The sequence below is a fragment of the Palaemon carinicauda genome, chromosome 5 (assembly GCF_036898095.1).
Source record: "Palaemon carinicauda isolate YSFRI2023 chromosome 5, ASM3689809v2, whole genome shotgun sequence".
Taxonomy (NCBI): Eukaryota; Metazoa; Arthropoda; class Malacostraca; order Decapoda; family Palaemonidae; genus Palaemon; species Palaemon carinicauda.
Window position 1 is genome coordinate 11,075,352 of NC_090729.1, and position 10,655 is coordinate 11,086,006.

The window sequence follows — 10,655 nt, forward strand, 5'->3', positions numbered from 1 at the left end:
AAATCCAAGAAATCTCAATCCCTGGTGGCGCTCCAATGGCCGAAGTAAACCATCCAAGGACTGAGGAATACAAACACCCAAACAACACGCAAGGACAACACAGACAGACACGGGAAAAATATGAACTACAAAACATTTACAATGTACCCTACAAAAATACAGTATTTACATAAATTCAATACTCCTAACATCCCCCTCCTTAAGTCGAAAACTATGTTAAAGATTTTCGACCAACCTGTAGAGTTAGTTATTACAGCGTGATAAAATGTCTGCTCGAAGGTTATCCTGTCCACGGATGTGCTGGATCTTTAGATCAAACTGCTGCAAAGATAACCACCACTTCATGAGCGTTTTGTTTTTGGTTCTCATCCGGCCTACAAACTTTAGTGGCTCATGATCTGTGAAGACTAATATGGGAGCAGGACTGCCAGAAAGATAAACTTCGAAGTGCTCCAATGCAGTCAAAAGAGCAAGTGCTTCCTTTTCGATTGTGGAGTAATTTCGCTGATGATTCTTTAGTTTCTTTGACATGTAAGCAACAGGATGCTGCATGTCACCTGGCCCTTTTTGCAAGAGTACAGCGCCTATTCCACGGTCACTAGCGTCGACCTCGACGGCAAAGGGAGAGCCAAAATCAGGAGCCTTCAGGACAGGGCTACTGGTTAGGAAATCTTTGGCTCGTCGAAAGGCTTCCTCACAAACTGGTGTCCAAAAGAACTTCCTCTTGCTGCTGGTTAAGTCAGTTAATGGGGCTACTACTTCAGAGAAGTTTTTACAAAACCTCCTATAGTAGCCTACCATCCCAAGGAATTTTCTTACTTCACGTCTGGATCTTGGGCAGCTTAGCTTGGTGATGGCATCTACTTTGGCTGCTACTGGGGATACCTCACCGCTGCCAATCACATATCCAAGGTATTGCAGCTTTGCATGGCCGAAATCACTCTTGATTAAGTTAATTGTCAAACAAGCCTGTCTCAACCTGCCCAGTAAATCCTTCAGCATAGAAAGATGTTCCAGCCAAGTATCTGAAAATACAACAATGTCGTCAAGATACACTCGAATACCAGGCATATTGCTGATTACTTGATCCATTAATCTTTGAAAAACTGCAGGAGCATTCTTAAGTCCAAATGGAAGCACTGTATATTGATATAGTCCATCTGGAGTAGTAAATGCTGTCAGGGGTTTCGTGTTATCCGCTAATGGGACTTGATAATAACCCCGTAATAAATCAATCTTTGTAACATATACAGCATTGCTTACCTGATCTATGAGGTCATCCACCCTTGGTAATGGATAAGAATCCGAAACAGTTACCTCATTTAGTCTTCTAAAGTCAGTGCAGAGTCTATAGGAGCCATCTGGTTTTTCAACTAAAACACGTGGCGATGCCCAAGGACTAATACTTGGCTCCGCAAAACCATGTTGCAGCAAAAAGTCAGTTTCCTTCTTTAGTATGGCTCTCTTTTGAGGGGAAACTATATGGGGCACTCTTCTGAGGTTCTGTACCTGGCTTAAGCTCTAGCTGATAATCTACCAATGATGTGTGGGTAGGCACATCTCCACAGAGCTCTGGAAAAAGTTCCAACAACTTTTTCAAGTCACTAGCCTGTTGAGATGAGAGATGATTAAGTTTACAGTCAATGCTATTTAATGCAAGTGTATTATTTAGAGGTATGCATTTACTTCGATCTGGAAAATCTATTTCACTAAGCTTCATATTATCTTCCACAGTTGACTTTCAAATCAAGCTGACATTGTCACATTGGGTCTGAAACTTTTTTAGTAGGTTTATATGCACCATCTTCTCGCTTTTTCTCTTTCCCGGAGTAGAGATGACATAATTATCCTTGTTTCTGCTCATCACTGTATAAGGACCTTCATATCTATTTTCAAATGTTTTCCTTATGGGTACTAGCATTAAAACAGATCCACCTGGCCTAAAACTTCGTGTCTTAGCCTTATTATCAAAATTTAATTTCATCTTATCTTGAGCTATGCTTAAATTTTCATGTGCAAATTTACGAGAGCTCTCTAGCTTACCTTGTAAGTTCTTAGCATAATCTCCTAATGTTACCTCTTTCGTCTGATCTGACCACATGTCATAGAGTATCTCCAAAGGACCTCTCACTTTCCTTCCATATAACAACTTTGCTGGAGAATATCCAAGACTTTCTTGTCGAGTGTTGCGGATGGCATACAACACGAATGGTAATACTTCATCCCAGTCTGTCTGATGTTCCCGACAGTACTTTGTAAGGGCATCCTTCAACGTCTGATGGAACCGTTCCAGGGCTCCTTGACTCTCTGGATGGTATACCGAGGACAAAGTATGTTTAATGTTCATAGCTGTCATAACCTGTCTAAATAAATCAGAGGTAAAGTTACTTCCTCTATCAGTCTGGATAATCTTGGGGATACCATACTGAGTGAAAAATTTGATTAAAACTGGGATCAGTGTCTTAGAACTTATGTTCCTAAATGGATAGGCATCAGGATAACGAATGGAACTGCACATCATTGTAATCATATATTGATTCTGCTTCTTACTTTTGGGTAAAGGACCAACACAATCTAATATGACTTTGTCAAAAGGCTCAGGTAAAACAGGGATAGGTTGTAAAGGGGCAGGTTTTATAATCTGATTCGGCTTACCAACCAGCTGACATACTGCACAAGACTTACAGTACTCTGTGACACTTTTCCTTATACCAGGCCAGTAAAAGAGTTGAAGAACTGCACTCAAAGTCTTCCTTATTCCTAAGTGTGAAGAAGATACATTATGTGCCATGTGTAATACTTTTTGCCTTAGGCTCGCTGGAATGACAATCTGATTCTTGATTTCCCAAGTTGAACTTGCCGGAGTATGCAAAGATCTGAACTTCCTCATCAGTAGTCCATTCCTCAGGTAATAACATACTGGCTCCGTATTGATCTGGTCTTCTGCAACAACTTCACTGTAAATAGACTGCAAAGACAAATCTTCCTGTTGAGCTTTTATAATGTCAGAACATTCCATATCAAAAAGATTATCAGAGTAATCAAAAACATTACTTGAATTAATTTCATTTTCAACTGAGTTTACAGTATTTACCAATACTACGTTACCAGTCTTCAAACAAAACTTAGTTTCTAGCACACTTCCTTTCTCTTTTACATTACCTCCAAAACTATCAGTTTGGAATAAACTATCAATATTGATATCTACGTCAACTGTACCAACAGCATCTTTTCCTAAAGTACCTGACGTAGTACTTACATTGACGTCCTTGGTCACATCTGTCCCACGCTCTCGTGGGACTTTTACCACAGCCAGACTTCTGCTGCGCTGTACAACACAAGAAGGATACAATACTGGATCTTCCACGGGGCTTACCTCTACTGGAGTGTCAACAACTATGGGACTAGGTACAACCTTCCCTCCTGCCAAGTCGTTCCCCATAAGAAAATCAACACCTCGAATGGGCAATTCATCCACCACCCCAACTATGACATAACGAGCTAATAAACCACAATGCAGATATAACCTACACAAGGGAACTGTTACCAGTCCACCCAAACTTCTAACAACCAGTCTATCGGATGTAAAAGTCTTTTCCAATCCAGGAACCTTTCCTTTTACAATTAGACTATTAGAAGAACAAGTGTCCCGTACTATCCTAACAGGCACACTTCTACCTAGGTCATCTGACACTGACACCACCCCATCAAACTTGAAAGGAGCAAACTCATTATCTAACCTATCACAATGAGAAACAGGAATTTCCTGCTGGACCTCCCTAATTGCCATATTTGATCCCGAAGATTCGCTCTTCCCCTCCTTATAATTACTAGGACATCTTGCCTTCATGTGACCAAGCTGGTTACACTTGTAACACCTAACCTCAGACAGACTTTTACTGTATGAGCCAGAGGATTTCTTCTCCTCTGATACATTACCTGGAGATTTCTTGGATTGTCTTTGACTATGTTGATGTGGTCTAATTAAACTGTAATTCTCAGCTAACACAGCTGCTCTTTGTAAAGTTGTAACCTCACGCTCAAATAAGTATCTCTGAACATCAATAGGAACACCTCTAATGAACTGTTCAAGTAAAATGAGCTCCCTATATTCATCTAAGGTAGTGACACTTGCTGCTGTATACCATTTATCATGTAATTTAACAAGATTATGTGAATATTCAATATATGAATGCGAATCAAACTTCTTACATCTTCGAAACTTGAGACGATAATACTCAGCCGTAAGCTCATAAGCTTTCAGGATACTATCTTTAGTAAAGTCGTAATCATTACTCTCACTAGATGTTAACGACAAGAAAACTGTTCTAGCTTTACCCTTTAATGACGGCTGCAAGATTACGGGCCATAAACGCTTAGGCCACTTCAAATTAAGCGCAAGTCTTTCAAAAAGCATAAAGAACTCATCTGGATCCGCTTCATCATAAAACTGAATCATTTTAGAAGCCTTAACAACATCAATTACCTGTTCACTTTCATCGCCTTGGCTCACATTATCTTTTATCGTTCTCTTTTTCTCCAATAGCTCTAATTGATATCTGTGCTCTTTCCTCTCGTTCTATCCTATCCTTCCTCTCTAACTCTTCACGCTCTATCCTATCCTTCCTCTCTAACTCTTCACGCTCTATCCTATCCTTCCTCTCTAACTCTTCACGCTCTATCCTATCCTTCCTCTCCTAACTCTTCACGCTCTCTCTCTCTTTCCTCTCGCTCTCTCCTCTCTTTCCTCTCCAACTCCTCACGCTCTCTCCTCTCATGTCTATCTCTCTCCTCTTTTTCACGAGCATACTGTAATTCTAACTGCTTGAGAGTTAACTGGGATCCCTCTTCATCTAATAAATCATAAGCTTCCTCAGGCAAAGTCTCCTCCTCAACCAAAGCATTTATAACAAAATTATTAATCTGAGATTTCCTCCACACCTTTTTAACAGAAATGTCATAGTTCACTGCTATAGCCAACCAGTCATCCTTTCTCATACGATGATTACGCAAATAATGCACACTTGGTTTACTGGAAAAATCACTAATGCTGAAAGGATCCATATTCAAAACTATACAAACGAGAAAAATTTTAACTTCAAGACGTAAATAAAAGAAAAATGAACGAAAGCATTCACTAACAAATAAGAATAACTCTTAATACGTATCTGATTATTCTTAAAGAGCACAGTGCCGTATTTTTAACATTAACACTTCACGTAAAAATACTAATAAACATATGGAAGGCAAAATGATAAACATACGGAAAAATAAGTTTATAACAACTTTAGCTTTAACGGTCACTTTGATTTACTCCGCAAAACAGATCCCGGACGGGCCCCCAAATTGTTACGACCATTCGCCTCTTAATACCCTTTCCAGCATTTCACTGATGCAAGTACGAAGCGGAGCTCCAAACGGCCATAGACAATAAATAACAAGACATTTAATGATGCCTTAACTTAGATTACTTAAATAACAGAGCTCTTATCCAAATTTAAATAGCATTAAATTTGAGTATGACATGCGAGTAAATATATAATATGGAATAAGGAAAACACTACGAAATTTAGTTACTTTACTTAAAATTAATTAAAGATACATATAAAGATATGGATTACGATGATAAGAATAATGACACCAAAGCAATAACGAATGTAATTAACGAAACTCCAGGAACGTTAACATTGTACAGCAGTACTACAAATGAGCAACACAAGCAGGTAACCAATAATCGATTATCAATACACCGTAGATAAAACGGGAAAATAACTTCAATATTAAACAAAACAAAAGGCAGAAATACATAAATACACAGCAAGTGTCAACAGAACCTTAAATGAAATATAGTAATACTTACAATTTAACATGTACAAATAATGTAACACTTTTGTATATAATCCAGAGTTATTAACACTATGACAAATCCAAGAAATCTCAATCCCTGGTGGCGCTCCAATGGCCGAAGTAAACCATCCAAGGACTGAGGAATACAAACACCCAAACAACACGCAAGGACAACACAGACAGACACGGGAAAAATATGAACTACAAAACATTTACAATGTACCCTACAAAAATACAGTATTTACATAAATTCAATACTCCTAACATCCCCCTCCTTAAGTCGAAAACTATGTTAAAGATTTTCGACCAACCTGTAGAGTTAGTTATTACAGCGTGATAAAATGTCTGCTCGAAGGTTATCCTGTCCACGGATGTGCTGGATCTTTAGATCAAACTGCTGCAAAGATAACCACCACTTCATGAGCGTTTTGTTTTTGGTTCTCATCCGGCCTACAAACTTTAGTGGCTCATGATCTGTGAAGACTAATATGGGAGCAGGACTGCCAGAAAGATAAACTTCGAAGTGCTCCAATGCAGTCAAAAGAGCAAGTGCTTCCTTTTCGATTGTGGAGTAATTTCGCTGATGATTCTTTAGTTTCTTTGACATGTAAGCAACAGGATGCTGCATGTCACCTGGCCCTTTTTGCAAGAGTACAGCGCCTATTCCACGGTCACTAGCGTCGACCTCGACGGCAAAGGGAGAGCCAAAATCAGGAGCCTTCAGGACAGGGCTACTGGTTAGGAAATCTTTGGCTCGTCGAAAGGCTTCCTCACAAACTGGTGTCCAAAAGAACTTCCTCTTGCTGCTGGTTAAGTCAGTTAATGGGGCTACTACTTCAGAGAAGTTTTTACAAAACCTCCTATAGTAGCCTACCATCCCAAGGAATTTTCTTACTTCACGTCTGGATCTTGGGCAGCTTAGCTTGGTGATGGCATCTACTTTGGCTGCTACTGGGGATACCTCACCGCTGCCAATCACATATCCAAGGTATTGCAGCTTTGCATGGCCGAAATCACTCTTGATTAAGTTAATTGTCAAACAAGCCTGTCTCAACCTGCCCAGTAAATCCTTCAGCATAGAAAGATGTTCCAGCCAAGTATCTGAAAATACAACAATGTCGTCAAGATACACTCGAATACCAGGCATATTGCTGATTACTTGATCCATTAATCTTTGAAAAACTGCAGGAGCATTCTTAAGTCCAAATGGAAGCACTGTATATTGATATAGTCCATCTGGAGTAGTAAATGCTGTCAGGGGTTTCGTGTTATCCGCTAATGGGACTTGATAATAACCCCGTAATAAATCAATCTTTGTAACATATACAGCATTGCTTACCTGATCTATGAGGTCATCCACCCTTGGTAATGGATAAGAATCCGAAACAGTTACCTCATTTAGTCTTCTAAAGTCAGTGCAGAGTCTATAGGAGCCATCTGGTTTTTCAACTAAAACACGTGGCGATGCCCAAGGACTAATACTTGGCTCCGCAAAACCATGTTGCAGCAAAAAGTCAGTTTCCTTCTTTAGTATGGCTCTCTTTTGAGGGGAAACTATATGGGGCACTCTTCTGAGGTTCTGTACCTGGCTTAAGCTCTAGCTGATAATCTACCAATGATGTGTGGGTAGGCACATCTCCACAGAGCTCTGGAAAAAGTTCCAACAACTTTTTCAAGTCACTAGCCTGTTGAGATGAGAGATGATTAAGTTTACAGTCAATGCTATTTAATGCAAGTGTATTATTTAGAGGTATGCATTTACTTCGATCTGGAAAATCTATTTCACTAAGCTTCATATTATCTTCCACAGTTGACTTTCAAATCAAGCTGACATTGTCACATTGGGTCTGAAACTTTTTTAGTAGGTTTATATGCACCATCTTCTCGCTTTTTCTCTTTCCCGGAGTAGAGATGACATAATTATCCTTGTTTCTGCTCATCACTGTATAAGGACCTTCATATCTATTTTCAAATGTTTTCCTTATGGGTACTAGCATTAAAACAGATCCACCTGGCCTAAAACTTCGTGTCTTAGCCTTATCAAAATTTAATTTCATCTTATCTTGAGCTATGCTTAAATTTTCATGTGCAAATTTACGAGAGCTCTCTAGCTTACCTTGTAAGTTCTTAGCATAATCTCCTAATGTTACCTCTTTCGTCTGATCTGACCACATGTCATAGAGTATCTCCAAAGGACCTCTCACTTTCCTTCCATATAACAACTTTGCTGGAGAATATCCAAGACTTTCTTGTCGAGTGTTGCGGATGGCATACAACACGAATGGTAATACTTCATCCCAGTCTGTCTGATGTTCCCGACAGTACTTTGTAAGGGCATCCTTCAACGTCTGATGGAACCGTTCCAGGGCTCCTTGACTCTCTGGATGGTATACCGAGGACAAAGTATGTTTAATGTTCATAGCTGTCATAACCTGTCTAAATAAATCAGAGGTAAAGTTACTTCCTCTATCAGTCTGGATAATCTTGGGGATACCATACTGAGTGAAAAATTTGATTAAAACTGGGATCAGTGTCTTAGAACTTATGTTCCTAAATGGATAGGCATCAGGATAACGAATGGAACTGCACATCATTGTAATCATATATTGATTCTGCTTCTTACTTTTGGGTAAAGGACCAACACAATCTAATATGACTTTGTCAAAAGGCTCAGGTAAAACAGGGATAGGTTGTAAAGGGGCAGGTTTTATAATCTGATTCGGCTTACCAACCAGCTGACATACTGCACAAGACTTACAGTACTCTGTGACACTTTTCCTTATACCAGGCCAGTAAAAGAGTTGAAGAACTGCACTCAAAGTCTTCCTTATTCCTAAGTGTGAAGAAGATACATTATGTGCCATGTGTAATACTTTTTGCCTTAGGCTCGCTGGAATGACAATCTGATTCTTGATTTCCCAAGTTGAACTTGCCGGAGTATGCAAAGATCTGAACTTCCTCATCAGTAGTCCATTCCTCAGGTAATAACATACTGGCTCCGTATTGATCTGGTCTTCTGCAACAACTTCACTGTAAATAGACTGCAAAGACAAATCTTCCTGTTGAGCTTTTATAATGTCAGAACATTCCATATCAAAAAGATTATCAGAGTAATCAAAAACATTACTTGAATTAATTTCATTTTCAACTGAGTTTACAGTATTTACCAATACTACGTTACCAGTCTTCAAACAAAACTTAGTTTCTAGCACACTTCCTTTCTCTTTTACATTACCTCCAAAACTATCAGTTTGGAATAAACTATCAATATTGATATCTACGTCAACTGTACCAACAGCATCTTTTCCTAAAGTACCTGACGTAGTACTTACATTGACGTCCTTGGTCACATCTGTCCCACGCTCTCGTGGGACTTTTACCACAGCCAGACTTCTGCTGCGCTGTACAACACAAGAAGGATACAATACTGGATCTTCCACGGGGCTTACCTCTACTGGAGTGTCAACAACTATGGGACTAGGTACAACCTTCCCTCCTGCCAAGTCGTTCCCCATAAGAAAATCAACACCTCGAATGGGCAATTCATCCACCACCCCAACTATGACATAACGAGCTAATAAACCACAATGCAGATATAACCTACACAAGGGAACTGTTACCAGTCCACCCAAACTTCTAACAACCAGTCTATCGGATGTAAAAGTCTTTTCCAATCCAGGAACCTTTCCTTTTACAATTAGACTATTAGAAGAACAAGTGTCCCGTACTATCCTAACAGGCACACTTCTACCTAGGTCATCTGACACTGACACCACCCCATCAAACTTGAAAGGAGCAAACTCATTATCTAACCTATCACAATGAGAAACAGGAATTTCCTGCTGGACCTCCCTAATTGCCATATTTGATCCCGAAGATTCGCTCTTCCCCTCCTTATAATTACTAGGACATCTTGCCTTCATGTGACCAAGCTGGTTACACTTGTAACACCTAACCTCAGACAGACTTTTACTGTATGAGCCAGAGGATTTCTTCTCCTCTGATACATTACCTGGAGATTTCTTGGATTGTCTTTGACTATGTTGATGTGGTCTAATTAAACTGTAATTCTCAGCTAACACAGCTGCTCTTTGTAAAGTTGTAACCTCACGCTCAAATAAGTATCTCTGAACATCAATAGGAACACCTCTAATGAACTGTTCAAGTAAAATGAGCTCCCTATATTCATCTAAGGTAGTGACACTTGCTGCTGTATACCATTTATCATGTAATTTAACAAGATTATGTGAATATTCAATATATGAATGCGAATCAAACTTCTTACATCTTCGAAACTTGAGACGATAATACTCAGCCGTAAGCTCATAAGCTTTCAGGATACTATCTTTAGTAAAGTCGTAATCATTACTCTCACTAGATGTTAACGACAAGAAAACTGTTCTAGCTTTACCCTTTAATGACGGCTGCAAGATTACGGGCCATAAACGCTTAGGCCACTTCAAATTAAGCGCAAGTCTTTCAAAAAGCATAAAGAACTCATCTGGATCCGCTTCATCATAAAACTGAATCATTTTAGAAGCCTTAACAACATCAATTACCTGTTCACTTTCATCGCCTTGGCTCACATTATCTTTTATCGTTCTCTTTTTCTCCAATAGCTCTAATTGATATCTGTGCTCTTTCCTCTCGTTCTATCCTATCCTTCCTCTCTAACTCTTCACGCTCTATCCTATCCTTCCTCTCTAACTCTTCACGCTCTATCCTATCCTTCCTCTCTAACTCTTCACGCTCTATCCTATCCTTCCTCTCCTAACTCTTCACGCTCTCTCTCTCTTTCCTCTCGCTCT

General features: G+C 39.5%; 2 protein-coding genes across 2 annotated transcripts; both read right to left on the bottom strand.

Annotated features, from left to right (window-relative positions):
• Nucleotides 1–243: 243 nt before the first annotated feature.
• LOC137640766 (uncharacterized) lies at nucleotides 244–4,459 on the bottom strand. The gene is made up of 2 exons (XM_068373241.1): nucleotides 1,757–4,459; nucleotides 244–1,464 (listed from the first exon to the last, which is right to left on the bottom strand). Exons 1-2 carry the CDS (start codon nucleotides 4,457–4,459, stop codon nucleotides 244–246), a joined length of 3,924 nt encoding a protein of 1,307 aa, XP_068229342.1.
• Nucleotides 4,460–4,683: 224 nt separating this feature from the next.
• On the bottom strand, nucleotides 4,684–10,379 carry LOC137640767 (uncharacterized). Its single transcript, XM_068373242.1, has 3 exons — nucleotides 7,680–10,379; nucleotides 6,178–7,387; nucleotides 4,684–5,072 (listed from the first exon to the last, which is right to left on the bottom strand). Exons 1-3 carry the CDS (start codon nucleotides 10,377–10,379, stop codon nucleotides 4,684–4,686), a joined length of 4,299 nt encoding a protein of 1,432 aa, XP_068229343.1.
• Between the last annotated feature and the right edge of the window lie 276 nt (nucleotides 10,380–10,655).